At 41.3% G+C, this 21,599-nt stretch overlaps 2 protein-coding genes across 2 annotated transcripts in view; both read right to left on the bottom strand.

The window, feature by feature from the left end:
- SNCAIP (synuclein alpha interacting protein) overlaps positions 1 to 21,599 on the bottom strand; it is a 136,739-nt gene that overhangs the window by 65,090 nt on the left and 50,050 nt on the right. The window contains exon 2 of the mRNA XM_080920523.1: positions 4,662 to 4,764. Coding sequence (XP_080776649.1) covers positions 4,662 to 4,718 — 57 coding nt within the window. The 5' untranslated portion in view covers positions 4,719 to 4,764. The remainder of the gene's footprint in view (positions 1 to 4,661; positions 4,765 to 21,599) is intronic.
- On the bottom strand, positions 16,143 to 17,114 carry LOC308423192 (uncharacterized protein; the record flags this gene model as incomplete). Its single annotated transcript, XM_080919836.1, has 1 exon — positions 16,143 to 17,114. One exon carries the CDS (start codon positions 17,112 to 17,114, stop codon positions 16,143 to 16,145), a length of 972 nt encoding a protein of 323 aa, XP_080775962.1.

The raw sequence follows: 21,599 nt of genomic DNA, 5'->3' as shown, positions 1-21,599 counted from the left end.
AGAAATCTCACTTCTGTCACTGGTGAAACAGGATGAAAGCAAAACTTGAGCAAGGCTTGAGCAAGATACCTGACTTCAAAGGCTTCAGTTCTGAGTGTGACAGGGCCTGTGTCTGATAGATGGTGGCTGTGCCTGACACGCTTCACCTATTTGCAGTTTAGCTTCTGCTTTCGTTATTCAGGCCTGGGTAAATACTAGGTTCCAGCACTAAAAATTGCCTTTCCTTAATAAAATAAGTACACCATGGTTCAGAGTCCTGGGGCGGGGGTTGTTTTTGTTTGGATGATAGCGAGCCTGGTTCTCACACCAATGAAGGGCTCTGTAAGCCTGTTTGCAGCGAGAGCCTTTATGTTTGTGTGAGCCCTCTCTCACAGGGTTCCAGTTGTCCTCTCAGATGGCAGGGTTACAGGGATGTACAGTTTAAACATTGTATTTTACAGAGGAAGCCCGTTATTTTCAAGTCTGGGAACTTCAAAATAAGTTGGTTGCCTTCTGTGTTTTGTCTCATTAGATAGAGACAGCAAGTTCCACTTGTTTTTCTATACAAATATACAGCTTGTGTTTTAATTAAAACAAGAACCAGTCTCATGACCAGAGGGAAAAACCATGAAATAAAAAGCCTAAACTACGTAATTGGGCTATAGTTGGAGGGTAAGAAGGGGAATTTTAAACCCTAGCATGAGTTTTGTAAACATCTTCTCCAAGTGCTGCCTGAACTCTTCCCTTCCTCCTGCTTCTTCATCGGGAAAGAAGCAAAAGACCCAGCAGAGATAGGGGCTGTGCAACCTAAAAATCCCACACCATGGGAAGCTTCACTTCTCATTTGTGAGTTAGTACTTGGGCAATGCCTTCCTTTCTGAGTACAGGATCTGATTCCTCATTTGGCTCTACTTTAGCAGCCTTGACGTCCAATGTTCCAAGCTTACCTGCACAGGGTGAGAACCCTTGCTTTGTGATTTATGAGTTTGTCTTTATTTTTTCCTCTATGAAATCATTAATGAACAATGGTACTCTATCATGTTTAGGGTATTAAACTTGATTCATATTGAATTATGGTAAAATAACTATCAGGCTGGAGGGTTTGCCTAGTAGAGCTTCTTCAGTTTCAAGGGGGATTAGAACAGATTTGGACTTCTTGCTTTCCCTACTGTCAACATTTTGGGCTGAATAATCCTCTGTGTAGGAGGCTTGCCCTGTCCACTGTGCATTCCTGGTCGGTACCCACCAGAGCTGGTAGCACCTTCCAAGTAAGACCATGAAATCTCAGTATCACCAAATGCTCAGGAGTGGGAAAGAGGGGCAGAAAAATTGCTGTTGGCTTGAATCACGGCAATACATTATATTCATCTGGGAGGAGGCAGGAAAATGCTACAGTGAAACTGAGCACTCTGGAAACTGTGTGTTTCTGATTAACTGGACGATCCTTGGCAAGAGATAGGGTCTCAATGCTTTAGTGTCTTTGTCTGTACAAGATGGTTATAGTACCTACTCCCTAGAAACAGGGGATGAACAAGATGCTGCCTGGCCCTGGGGAAGCCATTAGTGTTACTAATTGTTTCATCAATGCTATGGAATTCACACCTGGTTTAAGTTTTAATTAGGCTGAAGATCCAAATATTAGAGTCCACTTAAAAAGGAAACTTGGGGTGAAGGTACATTCTTACTGATAGAAATCTGAACTTATGGTTCACAGTGGTCAAGTTAGAGAGGCTCAACCATTGTATAATCCCATAACCCAATTTGCTCAACAGCTTCAGTTATTGCTTAATACATTTTATCTTTCAAGTAGAGCTTCCCAATTCATCAAAATTATGGGCTGCTGCCAGCCGATTCTTCTGTAAATATAACTGCTCTGTTGTACTTAAAAGAAAATCTTGACACCATGCCTGGTCTTTTCCCTTGAGTTCTTTCTCCACTATTGGTCAGATAAATATTATTGTATTATTCATTGAAACAATAACAAAGGCTACTATTTTAAAGAGTAACTTACTGTGTGCCAAGCTAAGTGCTTCACATATATTATCATTTCACCCAAACATTAAAACAATTTTAAATGTTTTAATGTTTGGGTGAAATGATAATATATGTGAAGCATATCTGAAAAAAAAGTTATATGTTTCAAATCATCCAGCCAATGAAAGGCAGAAGCGAGGATTCTAGCTGATTGCCTTCAAAGACTGTATCCTTAAAACACAACCTAAACAGTTTTGTAAAGCCTGCCACAGAGGCTGAGGAGACAGGAGATCACAAACTCAAGGCCAGTCTGAGCTACATGATGACACTCTGTCTAGGAGTCTAGCATGGCTGTCCTCTGAGAGGCTCTACCAGCATGTGACTGAGACAGATGCAGATACTCACAGCTAACCATTGGAGCAAGGTCAGGGACCCCCATGGAAGAGCTAGGGAAAGGATTGAAGAAACTGAAGGGGATGGCAACTCTTTAGGAAGACCAACAGTGCCAACTAACTTGGACATTGGGAACTCCCAGAGACTAAGCCACCAACCAAAGAGCATACAAGGGCTAGTCTGAGGCTCACAGCACATGTCTAGCAGAGGAGTCTTGTCTAGCCCCAGTGGGTGAGGGTGTGCCTAATCCTGTAAAGACTTGATGCCCCACAGAAGTGGAGAACATCCTCTCAGAGGTGAAGGGAAGGGAGAAGTGGTGAAGAACTCGGGGAGGGGGGACCAGGAGAGAACAACATTTGGGAAGTAAATAAATAAAATAATTAATTAAAAATGACACTCTAAGCCAAGGGTTGGGGATATAATTAGATGGAAGAGCACATGCCTAGAATGAGGGATTCAGTGGGTTCTGTTCATAGCACAGCAAATGTACAAACAAATAAACTGCTTGAAACAAAACCAAAAATAATAACACACACACAAAAATATTAACTCTTAAACTACAACATTGATTCCAAAGCTCAAGAGCTACCACAAAACTCCCAATGGTAATACAAGCTTTCTGTTTTATGACTATCCGGCGAATTGTATACCATCTCTCCTGGCTTTGGCTTTCATTCCAATCCAAATACCTTGAGAGGAATAGCTACAAAAGAATCACATTCTTAACACTTTCTTAAGTCAAGCACAGCGACACATACACACACACACATACACACATACACACATACACACATACAGATACAGACCCATATGCACTCAATGCGCACACATAAACACACAGATAGACACACATGCATATACAAATATACACATATAAACACATATCACATATATACAATACACAAACATACACCAAACACACATACACACACAGGCACACACATGCATACACACAAATACACAAACATATACATATATACACACATACCTAGCATGGAAAAGAAGACTTTTACTTCCAATTAGTCTGAATAATAACCAATAAAAATTAACTAGAAGCTAAAGTTGGCTGAATACTTAAGTTATACTTTCTTAGTTCAAAACCAGGATGATCCGAAGTTGACTGAGGAGGTGATTTATCATATCTATCCCTGCAATCTAACTGTCATGTGTAGTATGCCTGTTATGCACAGTGTGAAGTACAGTACAGGAATTAACCTCCAGCCAGAAGCATGCCAAAGTAAGCCCACTGTTTGGGAGCAACATCCAGTGGTGTCCCAAACTCCAGGTCCTGAGATAGCAAAGAAAATGAGGTCCGAAGCTGTGAGCTCCTGGGGGGACAGTGCAGACATGCTGCCGGGCGTGGAAGGGATCACGTGCAGCTTTAGGTAAGCCGTATGTAGAGTTTGCTCGGGACAAAAGCTTTAAGGAGCAGAGAGGAAGCTGGGCATGAGTGCTGGGAGAACTGAGGGACTCATCAGCCTGCGCATTACAGAATGGTAGGACCTCAGAGGTCAGCTGCTTCGGTCTCCATCAAGTTATGACTTTTCAATATTCCCAAGTGGCCAATCTGTGTTTGATGCTCTCAGTGATTGGGAGATTTCCCTTTATCTTAATATTGATTTGGTTTTGTATATGTGTGTGTGCATAAGTGTGTGTGTGTGCATGTGTGTGTGCATGTGTAAGTGTGTATGTGTGCTTGTACACAAGCGAACATATGTGCAAATGAGGGTAGTATCTAAGGGGGTCAGAAGACACCAGCTGCCATGGAGCTGGCGTTACACACGGTTGTGTGCCACCTGATGTGGCTGCTGGGCACTGAATCCTGATCCTCTGGAAGAGCAGTACTGGATCTGAAATGTTCAGCCATCTCTCCCACAACCTTCCTTTATTTTCATCAAATGTCAAGTTGGCTTCAGCGTGTGTTTATGTGTGTGCACGTGAGAGAATGTTAGTTGTAAGACAGTCATATAAGGAAACCAGGAATGAGCCTTCGTAGGTTAAATTGTGAACGGGGGTCAAGCTTTACAAATAGACTTGTCACTGATGTAAAGCAACCTTGGGACAGATTAGCACCAGAATGCTAAGCAATGCTGAATGTCTTGCACCCTTTTCCCTGAAGCTCACACACAATTAGACACAATTATTTTCTTTTAAGCCCAGAGCATCGCCAACCCAAACCACACTGTCACAGAGCTTGTCTTCAGTTCATAGATGTAGTTGAAAGAGACCTGGGAGTACAAAGGACAAAAGAAAGTAGCTCGTAACCACGAAGGCAGCACAGTGTGAAAGCACTGCTTGTAAGCAGCGATACTTACAGAAATGTCATCACTGAAGTCGATTTCATCCAAGTCAAGGTATTCAGGGGCTTCCATTATTCTTCTTTGTACATTTTGAGCAAGGTCAAAGACTTATAATTTCCTGGATAAGGCAGAAGCACAAAAAAAAAAAAAAAAAAAAAAAAAAAAAGAGGGCTAAAGGTTAGTTATTGGAAACTAACAGTATTCTCTCTATTTGAACAAATGAAACCAGAAAAGGTAATTGGGTAATCACATTGCCCAGAGGTGCTTTCCTCCCTGCTAAAGCCTGGAACACAGCACAGTCCTCAGCACCACTCCCCAGGGAGCACCCATAATCCTTTGCTGTACTTGATTTGCATTTATCTTTTCCTGGGCAGTAACTAGGGTCAGAGTTCCCCCCATGATAAATGGTGTTTTTCAATAAAGCCTATACCCTTCTCTCACCATACCCTGGGTAAACATTTAAACCTTATGGAAAGATAATCTCTTGCAACTGTTAGGGAAACTCTTTGGGTATTTTTTGTGGGTATACCCTTGGTTGCTGTGTAAGGAAGGAACAATGGATACTATGTCACCACGGTAATCACACTGGTACAGGACAGATACCAACTAATCAAAAGTAATGGCTATTTTAGGATTTAGAATTCAGCAAGGGAGGTGAGGGAGACAAGGAAGGAGGTGGGGCTGTAACTCTAGATTTGAATTGAGTTATCACAATGCCTTCTGCCTTAAGCAGCATTGTCTAAGCCTAAGAGTGCCAGTGACCTGACGCAGTCACCAGAATGTCCTCAGTCAGCATTTGCCTCAGGGATGCCTGTGGCACCTTTTAAGTCTGTCAGGGCAAGATACATCGTTTGCCACTTCCTTTCCCATCACTTAGCATCAGCATCAGCAGTGACAGGGTACCTGTGCACACACATCGGGAGTAGAAATGGAGATCTCCTGGTGGTGCCCTAGAGTGCCATTATCCTCTGTCAGCTCTCAGAGGCTGAAAAATGATTCTGTTTTTTTGCAGTGTGTTTCTCTTATTACCAAATTGCCTTATGTTTCCACAAGTGAGAATCGTAAATGGCCTGTGCCTTGCTCTTTTGATTTTGTAGGAAGGTGTGCCCGGCTGAACGCAAAAATGACAGTGAATGTTCATCTGGACAAATGATGAAGAGCATCTTCTCAGAAGACCAAGAGCATCTTCACAGAAGACCAAGAGTCTAAGTAGGCTTTTAAGTTTATGCTCTTGAGTCACACTCTTTAGGCGTCACTGGCTTGGAACAATGTAGGCCAAATTGGTCTCTAACTTACAAAAATTGTCCTGCCTCTGCTACTGAAGGTTACCAGCATATTCCATCATTCCAGGCTAGATGGCTTATTTCCTTAAAAGGGGACTCTTATTCTAAGCACATCCTTTTAAAATATTTTGATCCACCCCCTTTTTTAAGACATGGGAATGGCATAGTTATGCTACAGAAAAACCATCATACCTCAAACCTATGACCTACTTTATTTTTCCATGTTTCCTCTTCCCTTGCCACATGCATGTATTACCTGTATAGTGTATTACATGTAAATGATGTAATTACATTAATTACGATACAGAATCATCCAGAAACAGATGAGGGCATTCTCTACAAACTCAAATGAAATGATCTATTTGTGACATAAAGATGCAGCTCTTCTGAAATAAGTTTTGGAGAAAAAATATGGCATCTGTAAAAATAAAATTTCAAATCGGACATTTTTGTTATTGATAAAAATCTAAAAAATAGTCATGACACAAAGTCCTTTGATGTCAAAGCACATAACATTCCCTGTAACCCTCATGGCACATTTCAGAGGAAAACATCCTTTCTACTGTCCCTTCCTCATACTCACAGGAGCTCCCAACAATTCACAGGTGCTGAGACAACCCAGACTGAGGATGGTCATCAGCGGATAACCTTTCTTCTAGCTTACATTCTTCCCCCTGGTCTGTACCCCTATGATGAAATGAGAATCGTCAGGCCATTTCAATGGCTTCAGTGAAAGTCACTTTGGTGACATGGTGTGTGATGACTAGCTACCACCTGCCAGTCACACCCTAATCCTGTCTTGGATGGACCAGACCTGCTGCAATTAAAATGGTACAAAGTGACCCAGGCCTGTGGCAAGGACAGGGGAATGGAATTGAGAGATTTGAGGTAAGATGTAATTATACCATTTTATAACAAGATTGTCCAGAATGGACAGTAATGTACCAGCATCTCAGAGAACACAGACTAGGAGGAGAGACTACACTAACTAAGGCAGGGAACTAGAGCTCTTCAAATGCACAGAAATTCAAGACCAAATACAAATGGAAGATGAATATGCCTTAGGCAACTCAATTAACATGTAGTTACTGAGTCCATTCTCAGCGTTATGACAGTAGAAAGGGCAATGTTCATGTAAATGGAGCCAAGCCAGCAAGAATGGAACTAGAGGATAATATGAATTGTCACTTTAAAGCAAAAATACAGCTTTTGTGTTTGTCCCTGGAGGGTGGGGGTGCAATGTTCAAACTCTGAAGGCCAGAAGACAGTACAATGTGGCATCCGGAACACATTCTGTTGCTTCCTACAGAGCCATCTCCTTTAAGAAGGCTTGTTTTGTCTGTTGCCCAGTTCAGTCTATGTGGTTTCACAGCTTCTCGTTCTCTCTCAAGGGGGTCACTCTGAGTGCATTTACATCATCACTTGCCACATCTCCAGTGGTCTTTTTAGTTGTCCCTACAGTTATTATTGGGTCTCTCCCTTTCCACTGGCTATTAGCATCCCTCTTTGTGATGTTGGGGGTTAGGGGTGGTACTCAGTCTAGACAGCTGCTTCAAATGATGACACAAGAAAAGGTGAGCTGGCATCTGGTTGATGCTTTCATATTCTTCAGCCTTCTCCCATCCACCTAGCTTGGAAGCCAGAGCCTCCTTTCCCAACTGACGACATATATTCCTTAACACAAAGTCCAACTACATGGGGTTCATAATAGAGATCCATGAGCCAAGGCCAATTCTGTCGCACAGGTGGGATTTGTTTGTTTCATTTCTAAAATAAATTGTGGGAATCTCAAAAAAAAAAAAAAACAAAACCAACCAAACAAACAAACAAAAACCTCAGTAGCAAATGCCAACTTGTAGACCTTGCATGACTTCATATGAAATTTTTTAGTTTTGGCTTTGCTTTAAAAATATTTAATGTCTTGGCAACATGGGTTTACATTCCCAGTAGCCATGGTGGAGTGGCAGATGCTCATGGGCCCTACTAAGTTGTGTACTCCAGTTCAGCAGATCCCTCCTAGGCTGCTCTGCTCAGGCCTGGCATGCAATACACTGAAGTTTGGACCTCAGAGGACATACTGCAGGAAAGAATGGAGTTTTACACAGTAAAGCATCACCACTACCCTCCTGCATGTTTTAGTAGCTGGCTCCTATTCCTGATCATTTGAAAGCCATGCCACTGAAGTGACACATTTTTTAATTTAATAAATTAACGACTGGCTATTCACCATTTTGTTTTGTTTTGTGGTCTCCGGTACTAGAGAAAGAAAAACCTTAGCAAGCATCATAAAAAGTTCCAAGGTACGGATTATGTTTCTTCCCCTCTACAACTGGAGGATGGAAGGGTCTTGTTTCTCATGACTGGTGTGGGTTTACATGGTGTGGGCAAAGGGGAAGGCAGGAAGCCATGCCAAGTACAAACACAGAGAAAGACTCCAAAGCCTTCCCTCTGGCCCACGGTGTCAGTTTAGCTGCACGTGGACTGCCCTACTTAGTCCGGCAACATGAGGCTTTTCTCTAAGGGAAAAATATGTTCCAGGTCTCCAGAAACAAGTCAGCTTCAGACTTTTGGACTTACATATGAACTCTTTAGGCCACAGCAATTCTCAACCTGGTGGGGGGGAGCAAACCTCTATCTTCGAAATTATTTACAAGTCACAACAGTTACAAAATTGCAGTTAGGAAGTAGCAATGAAAATAATTTGTCTTTAACCTGGGGGCTCACCATAGCATGAGGGTCACAGCATTAGCTGGAGAACCATACTGCTTGAGGATCTCAGGGCTTCATCCTGTATGTATGTATGTATGTATGTATGTATGTATGTATTTAATAGCACCAGACACCATCATCTCCAAACCTGAGAGTTACTGTCATTTGATCCCTTTTGTTTTCTTGGGGACTTTTGTATGTATTGAATCCCCCCTGTCCACAGCCCATATCTCTGTATATCTGGCCCCTTTAGTGGAATGTTTTAAAGTGACTGAAATACTCCAAGATCAGACTCCATTGAGATTTTAATATCTCTCCCCTGTATTGTTACCCATGTAGGCATGTCTTTTGAATGTTTGAAAAGAATAATCTTTCTGAAGTTTAGGAGAAAAGATGCAAATTGGACAGAGTGAAAAGAAAGAAAACAAATTTGGATCGTTTAGCTCTTTCACTTTGGGACAAATATTGCCACAAGGAAAGTGTTCAGATATAAAGGGTATACCCAGGTAGACAAGGCTTGCATGCTCCCTGAAAGATGCTGAGGACATCCCTGTCCTCTTCTTTGGATGAGTCCAAGGAGACTGGAAGACAACTTTACTCAAAATTCAAACTGAGGTTTGGCTTCTGAAGTACAGAGCAAACTGAGAAGTTAGCTGTGTGGAGGTCTGTGGGAATCTGCTGCCTCTCAGAGAGTACTGTTAGCTGAAAGAAGCCTCTCTAGTGCTAGAGAATCTGTTAGTGCTCCGTCACTTTCCCATGAGGTCTCTTCAGTAATGGCTCCACTACTCCTATAAGCCAGAAAAAAAAAAAAAAAAAAAAAAAACTCAAAGAAATAAGGAGTCAAATGTGATGGTAGAAAGTAAGTAGGTCATTAGAATAGTACTCTATCTTTGTTGTATGATTTGGGGAGGTGTGTGTGTGTGTGTGTGTGTGTGTGTGTATGACTTGCAGACCAACCTGAAAAAGTCATTCTAAATGAAGACTTGCAAAAATCTGGCGGATAATGGCAGCATCAGTGGAAAAACCTCAGAGTGGCCAACCAAATCTCTTTGAGGAACTGCACTCATGGTAACATACACATTCTGGTGTGCTTGGCTCATAAAAGGCACATTGATTTGTGACTACACTCGCACATCACATAAATCGCTCTCCCAAAATTCTTTTGAAAATGTATTGCCTCACTCCATTTAGAAGGAGTTAATGTGGAGTCATTCTGAGGGCTGGAATTACACACATTTCTTCTCTCCTGTCAAAGTCTCCATTCCTACCATTTTACGCATATATTATGAGGCCGGGCAATTAAAAGTAAGCTGGGCCTGTCAACATATATGAGCAGAGTTTGCTCAGCGGTGAGGTAACGTCAATTGATTTGCATGGAGACTCACTTCTTTACCCTGTAATCCACTAACACTTGGGAAAAGATCACCACCCCCAACACTCTCCAAGCTCCTGCCAAATTTATGCTCAGATACATTTTCAAGTTGCAGGCCTCCATACAGACACTATGTTTACTTTGTTCAATATAAGAACTGAAAAAAAAATTATTACAAACGAAGACCTGGAAGGCCTGGATAGAAATGTCCCTAGTTGGCTCTGTGGCTTGGCTGGCAAGGAAGCAACTGATTCCAAATGTTGGATTCAGTTTCTTTTTCATTCTTTGATTCAACAGTGGCCAGAAGCATTGCAGTTGCTAAATGCTTACTCTTGAAGCAATAAATGATAAAGGCAAAAATTTTCTACCAGAAAGAGACAGCACAAGAAGTGCCAGGAGGCCCGTCTGAGGAACAGAGGGAAAGTACAGACCCATGGTCTCCCCAGTTCTTCACTTATGGAACAGTCTGAACGTACACGCTGGATAAGACCACGTGTTCTACGTGCTCCACATGAAGATGGAATATTCCATTCAAGAGGAAGCCAGCAAGAAAGCAAGCCACTTTAGTCTACTGTGGTGCTTGCTGTGACAAATGAAAGTATGTGACCTGGGGACTAGATCCTGGGGATGGAAAGGGCTGTCTGGTGCAGATGAGAGTTAGGCCAGAATGAGAGAGTCTTGGGGGAGGCAAAGTAACATGGGCACAAAAGCTTTCAAATGAGAACTGAGAAGAGGAATTCCCAAGACAGGGTGGATCTTACACTGACTGCTATAGTTTTTTTTATTTCAGAAGGAGACTTGAAGGGTGAGGAGCAGACCTGAGTGATAGACAGGGTGTGACCATGGGAGGATTTCCAAGCCCAGTGTGTACTTAGGATATCAAGTTTTCTGGCATGTTTGGAAAACTACAGTTGGGTATTTTGATAGTAAACAAAAGACATCCGTGTAACAGAGTAAGGGTGCTGCAGGGGAGAGGGTACTGGAGACTGTGCTCAGAACAATGTGGGAAGAAAACTGTGCAGCAGGGAGGTCTAGGATTGGGTTACAGTGCGTGCGTGTGTGTGTGTGTGTGTGTGTGGTATGTGTAGTACATGTATATGTGTGTATCTGTACACGTGCATGAGTACATGCTGTGCACTTATGCATGCATACAGAGGCTAGAATAAGACATCAGGTGTCCTGCTCTCTCACTCTCTACTTTATTCTCCTGAGACACATCTCTCACTGAGGTGGTAGCTAGGCTGGTAGACAGCAAACCCCAGGGACCCTCCTGTCTCTACTCTCCATGGCACTGGGTTTACAGGTTTGCATCACCACACCAATCACTTAATGTGGATTCTGGTGATCCAAACTGAGGTTCTCACACTTGTGCAATAAGCTTTCTTACCTTCTGAAGCATCTCCAGAGCCTATAGGGTTGGATGATTTTACATATGTTCACTATCACTTTGTCTCATAAAGACCCTATAAACATCTTCATACTTTCCATTTTGGAAATAAATAACCAGAGGTTCTGAAAGGCTATATAATGACTCATAGACACACTGTCAAAAATATGAATTTTAAACCAAGCACCAAGCTGTATTGCCTCCTACCCCTCATCAAGTTCTTGCTAAAACTGCAACACTAAAGTAATTCTGCATCTGCATCAAACACTTTCTGTTTCCAAATCACATTCAATATGTTTAATGTGACTTTACTTTGGATAGTTCTGGGAGAAAAGAAGACATCGTGAATTATGATGTATGTCTATCCACTTCTAATTTTATAGATGGCAAAACTCAGGGACATCACAGCCATGGTTCTTTATCATGAAATCAAGAGAAGGGCAGTCAACACAGGTTCAGGTTCTCAACTGTCCTGGGCTCCCTGAAACATGGTCATGCTTTGAGCTGTCTTGATTAGAATCCCATAACATGGTCCTATCCTGGGATTGTAGTGCTCCAAGTGTCCAGGAGCCATAACACCCAGTGAGCTACTCATCTTTCCTGTGGATCCTGAGTAGAAAGCCAGATGTGATCATCACTGCCTTCGTGAAGAACAGAGTCTGTTGAACACCTTACACCAACTAGTATGTGAGACCTCATATCCCACCATCAGTTTGCTGGTTTAGGAGTTCAGCTTCATCTTTAAGAAAATGTGAGATTTGTGACACTCATTCTTTTTCACAGTGGGTGAACTTAGAAAATGCATGGCTCACAAAAGTATGTGTTTTACTAATGACATTGAGAATCTTATCATGAATTTACTTAACCTATGTAACAAAGGCAAAACTCCAAGTTAAACCTAACATTAAATGCTACAAAGTGTCACACTGGAGCCACTGGTGCATTTGCGGATGAGGTGACCTGAAAATAATTGTTTCTGATTGCCAGTGACTTGCTATTATTTTATTACACAACTAAGATTTTTTTTTTTTGTTTTACAATGTATGAGTATTCTATATTCAATCTTATTGAAAAGGTAATTAAGACAGCACTGTAATAGTAGAACTCTTGCCAGAGATCAGGATTTCTCTGATAAATCTCTGTTCGATAATGGTCTATCTATCTTCCTTTCTTTCTTTTTAACAGTTTTAACTCTTGACTTAACAGTTTAAAATTGTTGCCTATGGCCTGGCTATTAATTTGTGGTTTCTAAAACCAAATACTAAGAATCAGCTAACTTACACTAAACTATTAGTGATGGGGAAAGACTAGTTTTAACCTTAGGTAGATAAATACTTTTAGATCTGTATTGTGTCTGTGTTTGAGATGTAAGATGACTATTATATTTAAAATACATTTTGAAGATAGAAAACTATGTCCACAGCATCTGCACCAGAAAAGATCAAAAAAAAAAAAAAAAAAAAAAAAAAAGAACACAAAATCACAGCAAAAGAAAAATCATGTTTAGTTCCTGTGGTCACTTTTTCTAAAGATATAGGTTGAGATGAACCAAAACAAAATAAGGGAGAAAAAGAGCTTGTGGTTGGGCAATTCTTCTCTTCTGCAGCATAGTTAAGAGCTATCTCAGACAAGAAAAACAAACACAAACAACATTCTTGTCATTTTTGAAAATTTAATGGCCAGGACCTAAGACTTTACTTTTGACTAACCTTTGACTTCCTGTGCATGTCTCAGACTCTAAGAAGGAGCTTCTGAGAGTTGAGGCTGAGAAAGGACTTAGTGTCTAATGACACACTGAATGAACTACAATAGAGCTGGGTGCTTTGTGTGACCAAAGCAAGCCTGGAAAGAGACTGGTCAGCCAGAAGTCTGGTAGGAGCCATATGAAAGATGAGATGAGAATCCTGTATTGAGTCACAGAAAGATGCTGTGTGGTCAAAGATGGAGTCAGGAAATACCTCCAACGTAGGTCCTCACCTACTTTTACCCACTAAACATACTACCTTGACAGTGTCTGCCAATTTTCTCCTATCCTCATCCATGCAGTCTAGAGTTCAGCAAGAATTTGACAGGGCTAGGAGCGAACAAGAGTTTCAAAATAAAAATTATTTGAAAGAGTGGACTATGTAGGTTATTCAGGAAACACATGATTTTCTGTTGTAGATGAAAATTAACTCCACAAGGACATAACCATGATCAAATGAGTCCAAATCTAGATGAAAATATGTGGAAAGGAGAAGAAGAGGAGGAGGGTGGAGGAGGAGGAGGAGGAGGAGGAGGAGGAGGAGGAAGAGGAGGAAGAGGAGGAGGAGAAAGAGGAGAAGGAGGGAAAGAGGAGAAGGAGAGGAGGAGAAGAAGGAAGGGGAGGGGAGGGGGAGGAGGAGGAGGAGGGAGAGGAGGAGGAGAAGAAAGAGGAGAAGTAGGGGGAGGTGAGGGGGAGAAGGAGAAAGAGGAGGGGGAGGAGGAAGAAGCAGCAGCAGCAGCAGCAGCAGCAGCAGCAGCAGCAGCACGAGCTCTGGGAAGTTGAGCTGGGCCTAAGCCAGACATGTTTTGCACTGGTTTCTGGCCAGAACTGTGAAATGATCTGGAAACTGGATCCTGAGAAACTATAAGAAACCATCCACATCCAAGTTTCAAATTGCTTGCACACCTAAAGTTTTATGCTTCATTCTAAGTTTTGCAAAAATGACTTAATTTCTACAGTGGATTTATTTATTTGGCATATATTTTGGACAATGTATGGAACACAGATGGCAAAGCTGATTGCTGTTTTCCAGGGAGGCAGACACGGCAGCAAGACGCACGAGGAACGTTGAAGAGGACACACTGAGTCAGTTATCTTGGTCATCCTGACCATTTGTGAGGATTAAACGTTGGAGCAGCCAGAGACTAGTGGTTCTCAAGCTGTTCCATGCATAAAAGCCACCCAGAAGGTTCATTAAAACATTGATGCATTCAACCCAAACTTTCTGATTCAACAAGTCTGAGGTGAAGTCCCAGAATTTGCATTTCTATCAAGTTCCTGGGTCATACTGTTTCTTCTGGTCCCAGAACCACATTTAAGAACCGCTACTTAAGATCAATGGTGACTCCTAGCTTTAGCTACATCTGCATTTAATTAAAAGATGGTGACCTCTTCCCCACATCCTCCATCTCTCCAGATGTTAACTTCATTATCCAGGATATGTGCCTGGTGCCCTCTGATTAAACCGCCTCAGTGGACTCAACTAAGGTCTCCCATGAAGACCACCCGGAAGTCTCAGAAGCTCTTAAGTTTGACTTTTAAAACATTCTTTGTGTCAAACAAGGGACATACAATGGTGCACAGTCCTTCCAGAATTGTGGCTTTGGTTTCTTTAAAATTTACTTTCTCTACAGCACTGCTTAGCAACTATGATATTCTAAGACTCTTCTGTAAATGATATCCAGATTTATGATTGTGACAGTCTTTTTAGAGCAAGAATCTCAATTTCAAGAGATCTATTCATTAGAACTACAGAAAAAAATTCCTAGGTATATTGCTACTGAAAGAAAGTTTTTTAAAAATAATTATTAAGAATTAGATTTAAATGTACTGCTCTGTGCACAAATCTATGCATAGACATTTAAAATAATTATTTACTGGACTCTAGGAGTTTCAGCAGCTACAGTGACTACAAAAATAAAAAGTAAAACGTAAAATAAAACCTTGCTTATCTAATTTTAATTAGAATTACAATGTGCGTTTAAAAATGATTCCAAATCTTGAAAGCAAATAATTGTGAGGATTTTTATGTTTTTTTTTTTTTTTTTTTTTTTTGCTTTTTGTGAATACACCCATTTAATGACCAAAAGAGGAAACGTATTATCTATAAACTCAATATCCTTTCTTTTCTGAAGGAAAAACAAAATGCAGTTTTATGTTTGTATGATCAAGCAAGGAGAGCGGGTTATACGCCCAGGGCAACGGAATGTCTGTACATCACACACACTTGAGAATATGACTAAGCAGATATCAACACTTTAATTCAATACTTTTTATCTAGCTGTATTTTACTAAAGACTTAGGGACAATGAATCCAATCTGCTCCCAGCTTCCACAAGATAATATAATTAAAATTGAACACTGAACACCTATCCAATACACTTCCAGTGTGTCTGGAGACCTTTCAGGAAAAACTCAGGATAGAAATGCTACTTCCTCAGAAGCACATAGGGAATTCACCTAGGAAGTGTTGACCTCAGTTTCAACAAAATAGCTTTTTAAAAATACAACATATTGCACAGAGTAAATACTTAACATGGTACCCATGCCGAGCTCACTTATAGAATGATGATCGCTGACTTTCTTTAAATATTCTACATAAAAAACAAACTACACACACACACACACACACACAGTGTTATCTAAATCAGTAGTCTCAACCTGTGGGTTGCAACTCCAACAGGGGTCACCTATCAGATAACCTACATATCATATATTTACATTATCATTCATAACAGTAACAAAATTACAATTACAATGTAGCAACGAAATGATATGTTTGGAGTCACCACTATATGAGGGACTATATTAAAGGGTTGCAGCATTAGGACGTCTGAGAATCACTGTCCTAAATAGTAAATGTCACAATGGCTGTTTTACTTCAGTTTATAACAACGTAGTATTTTTTATCTGTTTGTTGAGGGCTTTGAAAGCTGCAGCCATGCCCTCCAGTGACAGGGCCAGCTTCCCAGAGCTTCAGCTGAGCCCGTTCAGTCAGTCGTTAAGCGTATGGAGACAGAATGATGTCTGCAGGCTGTGGTGTGGATTTTTCCCGTTGGGCTCTACAGAAAGACACCAGCTTCATTTTGTAATTAACCAACATAAGCAGGAAAGGACTGAGAGCAGAGAAGCCCGAGGAGAGGGCCGTGAGAACAGCTGGAATAAAGACATACGCTGCCAAATCCTTCAAAAAACAGACCAAGATAAAGTGAGAAACCCAAAGGGGCGTGATGAGCATCATTAACAAGATACTGAACTTGGCCCCTCGGAGGACCTCTGTTTCTGAGTCATCCTCTCCAATCCAGATGTCACCATATGTCATCTTCTTCTTCTCTAACAGGAGGAGAGCCATCCAGAAACAGACCAACACTAAGATGGCTAGGGGGAGAGTATCAATCAAAACCAAAAATATTTTCCCGTAGTAAAACTCTACCTGTTCATTTGCAAAGCCAGTTAAGCAATGCATGTAAATTCGTTTAGTTGGCAGGGAGCCTGTATTGTTTCCAGAACTGAGGTGCTCTGGTTTTCTAGTATACACCAACACTGGGATATACGCCGCCACGCCAGCCACCCAAAGTGCAGAAATCCCCTTCAAGGAATACTTCTGTTGGTTCAGGTTTGCAGCTCCGCTCAAGGGGTGGACGAGTTGGTAAAGCTTCCGGTGGTAGAACAAGGCAAAGTGTAACATGAACCAGATAGTCAGGGAGGTTGTCAGGGCTGCCGTGAAGTTCAGAGCTTTGCAGCCAGCAGAGTCCAGCAAGATACCCGAAGAATAAACAATCTTGAGGATGTTCACCACTAGGTTTTTAATAAGGTGGACAAACACAAGGCTGATAATGAGGAGAAAAGATGTCTCCAGGCCCCCGGTGATGCACTTACTTGTGGAATAAAGTAAACATACGTTTCCTACGACGCTCACGAGGATGAGAATGGAGCAGGCGATGATCTCAAGCACGTCTGTGGAGGGCTTCATGGTAGATTCGGAAAATCTCTGTGACTGCTGTCATTGGGTGTTTGAACTGTTAGGGGTCTTTACTGGCACCGGTGGAGGGTTTTCTACCCCCACTAGGTTGCCCAAATCTTGCCCTGGTATGCTGTCACTGTTCCTACATACTGTGTAAGAGAATTCTGCTTGCTCCAGTAACCAGCTGTTGAAAACAGAACTTCTTCCCGAGAGAGAACTGTGTTTCATCCTCTCCGGGGACTTTTAACCGTCACCAAAAAGGTGCAGCCATTACCATGTAATTAAGAATTCTCAGAAATGTATTTATAGTGTTGTCATACCTAAATATATAATCCCCATATAGGTGTGATCAACGTCCAGTGACCCTGAAGGGGAGAACGACTTGATGACAGTGAAGCAGGGTAGCCAGCGGCCAAATTCATCACCCTTCATGCATGAAAAAGATCTAAAGAATGAACAAGGTGGATTTCAAGATAAATAGGTGGCAAAGTCAGAATGGGACCAATAACATAAGGGGGGATTATATAGGAACATGCCATTTTGACTTCTCTACCATTTTTATGCGCCTTTGCAAAGCAGGAACACAAGGAAAGATGGGAGAAACATAAAGAAAGCAGGGAAGAAAAATGGAAAGAAATTGGGAGAAGCACCTGGGGGAGAGGAAAGGAGACAAGCAAACATGGGATGTCTGCTCAGGAACAAGTCACCAAATTGTTACCGGTTGGGCAATGATTAGTCAATGTCTCTTCCGGAGCCCAAGGGGTACGATGACTTCTCTCCTAAAGGTGATGGGAGAGCACTGAGCAAGGGTGAGACCATGCCACACAAATACCCATCACGGCACATTTTGGATGAATACTTATTTGTCAATATGTCATAATGATCCATCCTGGGGATGAACTACAGCCGTGCATCATTTGGCAGAGGGGATGAGTTCTGAGAAATGCTGTTAACTGTCTTTGTCCTTGGGAGTGCACGGCAGAGTAATTGCACAAACCAAGGCAGGTGTCATGGGATTCCTCCTTGAGCGAGACTGTCATGCTGGAGTGTACAGCTGTACTTCACTTGCACTGAAATTGCTTGTGGGATCTATCATCAATCTTTCTGTACTGTCAAAACATGTGCTACTGCTTGATCAAGTGGTACACTAGAGCTGGCTGGCACAGGCTTGAGTGGTACACTAGAGCTGGCTGGCACAGGCTTGAGTGGTACACTAGAGCTGGCTGGCACAGGCTTGAGTAGTACACTAGAGCTGGCTGGCACAGGCTTGAGCACTTGTCCATTCCTTCCTAACTCCGAGTTCAAGGCTTCTTGTTAAGAGCTTGTAATTAGCTAGGATAAATGTATGTATAGAATGAATATAATGTAATAAATGTATAATTATAATTATTGTAGCCCTTGTGCCCTATAATAGATTCATCAATCACTGCCATGCTGCTAACAATTTGGGAGACTTGGTTGTGAGCATAAATCCATGTTTATTATTTTCCTTCTTCTCCGGTTGCTTCTCCCTGATTTCTTTCCATTTCCCTTGCCTGCTTTCTTTACTGACATTTTCTCTCATCTTTCCTTGTATCCCATGAGGTCATCAGAACAGATGATGTGTTCCTGATTTACAAAGCTACACGCTGTAGAGAAATCAAAACAGTGTGTTCCTGTATAATCTCTCTCAGATATAATTATAATTATCATATAATAAATATATATATAATAATGAATGAATAATATAATATAATGCAATGACAGCAAACTAGAATGTATCACAAACCAAGGCCTTTTCAAGGAAACATGCTCTCTTTCTCTTAGTTTAACTTTGACCAAGCCAGAAATTACAGATTATAGATGTCGGAAATTGGCTGATAACTTATCTACATAATTAGAAAACCAGTATTTGGCATCTCCCAGACTTTGCCTCAAGGGTATGGGAAACTCCTAATGTGCGTATGATAAGAAATCTTTGACTATTAAGTGGGTAGAAAAGCTGGGTCCCACAACTTATGGGAATAGAAAAGATTAACTCCTTATTCCCTTAATTGACTGCTAAGGTAAATAGAGAAGATAGTGTTTGCAGTCAATTTTCCTTCCTTAGAAACATCAGTCAGCTTCAGGCACAGGCATCTTCCCTCTCTCTAATGTTTATAACTATATTAGTAGCAACAACCATAAAGCCATAATGCTTATGGATTATTATGAACTATAAATCACTTACCACCAACTTAAACAAGTCATATTGTCTTGCTTCGCAAACTTAATATGATTTAATCCTTAATATCATTCTCATTTCAGTACTGAGGGAATAGAAGGCCAGAGAGCAAATTGCTCAGAGTTAGGAACCAATAAGATAGGAACCTAGTGTTATGGCTTGAATATGAAGTGTCCCCCCACCCAGTGGCTCATTTTGTCGAAAGCTTTGTCCCTGGATGCTGGTGCTAAGAAGAAGTAACTGGGAGAGACTTGGAGGATGGCTCAGTTGGTGATGTTTTGCCTCATGAGCATGAGGATCTGAGTTTGATCTTACAGAAAAGGCCTGACATGGTGGTGCATGCTCATAATACCAGCACTGGGTCCCTGGAGCTCACTGCCCACCCAGGCTTGCCTAACCAGCAAGCTCCTGACCCTAGTGAGAGACTCTATGTAAAAAGCAAGGTAGACAGCCCCTCAAGAGTGACTCTTGAGGTTGGGTTCTGGCTTCTACATATATATATATATATATATATATATACACACACATTTGTGTGTGCACCAGAATCCACCTTTACACCTATGTGGATGTGCATGCACACATGCATATACACATACCCACATTCAGAGACACTATCAAGGGATGAACTATTAATGAGTTGATAGCTGAATGGGCATATTAGAGACAGAGTCTTTGGCCATGATCTGGAACCTTCCAGTCTATGGAGCACACATTTCCTCCATTTAAGTTGTGTTCTTAGTTATTTGGGTCAAGCACTGAGAAGCTGAGTAACACAGCCTTGCATGATTGGTTCTCATTACTTCTGCACATACACTGGCAAAGAAGGATTTTCTGTTGACTATTTACCACATCCCCTTATTTATTTACAATTGTTCTATTCAACAGATAAAGCCTATACATTTACTTCTCTGGGGCAGGTTCCAATGTATACAAGTCATGCAGATTTTTAAAAGGCAATTAGTATTTTCCTTTTTCTTTCAATATTAGTTGGCATCAATGTTCATACTTCTGAACCTCATAAAGAACCCCATGTATCTATATACCAGTTTAGGATGACTTACATAAAATTAAAAATAAAAGGCTATATCCAACATTCATGAACCCCCACTGTGGAATAGGTATACTAATAAGTCAAATGTGGCCCAGTGGAAGGAAGGCCTCACATCCAAGAATATTTGGGGTAGTAAAGATTATTGTAAAGTGGGGAAAATGGACAGTTTGACAGGAAAGGAAGGGAATGGATCTAGGAACAGCTTCGGGAGGAAGAGTGAATATAATCTAGATACGTATGAAATTACCAAAGGTCATATAAAATATTTTTTAAAAAGGAAAGAGTGACCTTGAAAAGTCTGAGATATCTGAGAAAACTCACATTGGTCTTGCCAAGTAGCACATGGATTCTTTTTCCCCCCAATACTAGCCATCTTCGAAGGTAGGAAAGTTTGTTTTCACAAGCATGCTTTCTTCTTTTCCCTGCCACAGAGAATGATCCCATGTTACAGCCTGAATGTCTTCTCATTCAGAGATTTCCCAAATATCCTAGTAAATAACTCTTAAGGTCAGCCTTCAGTAAAGTTCTAGGGCAGTCACAGGATGGAGCCAAAGTCTTTAAACAGTGTGGCAAGGATGACCTGTATTTCAATTCCCAATAGAATCTTCTTTCATGTCTGTGACCAGTTCCTTGTTTTCTTGACTTGTAAGCCCTCATAAGAAATTACCCTAATGTTCTTATTCCAAGGTTCTCCAAACTCTTCCAACCTCTGCAGCAACTTCTACAAGACCAAAATATTTGTTGGGGGCAGGTAAGATGGTTCCTTGGGAAAAAGGGTACTTGTTTCTAACCTTGAACACCTGAGTTTGATCCCAGGACCCATACAGAGGAAGGAGAAATTAAACCCTAGAAAGCTGTCCTTTAACCTCCATGTGCTGACCACAGAAGATTTCCGTTGGAAGGTGTAAAGAACTTTGGGACTCTTCTTAACTAAAAACTGCTGTCTGTTTACATGATAATGGGTGGAAAGAGGTAATATGAAATGTACACATACACCACACACACACACACACACACACACACACACACACACACACACACCACATACACACACGTATATAAATGTAATTTGTTCTATTAAAAAAACTTGGAAAAAGAAGAGATCCATGTGGGTGGTATTGGTTTTAGTCCCCAGCCACAGTCAAGGAATCCAAAGCCTAGTAAAATGATGTCAACTTGTTCTAATTGGCCGAGGAGCTGTCATTAAACTCCAGGCCACTTGCTTTGTCTGCTTATGGTA

This window comes from Micromys minutus, assembly GCF_963924665.1.
Source record: "Micromys minutus genome assembly, chromosome: 8".
NCBI lineage: Eukaryota > Metazoa > Chordata > Mammalia > Rodentia > Muridae > Micromys > Micromys minutus.
Note: the sequence above shows the minus strand (reverse complement) of the source record. Positions and strands in the feature narration are given on the sequence as shown.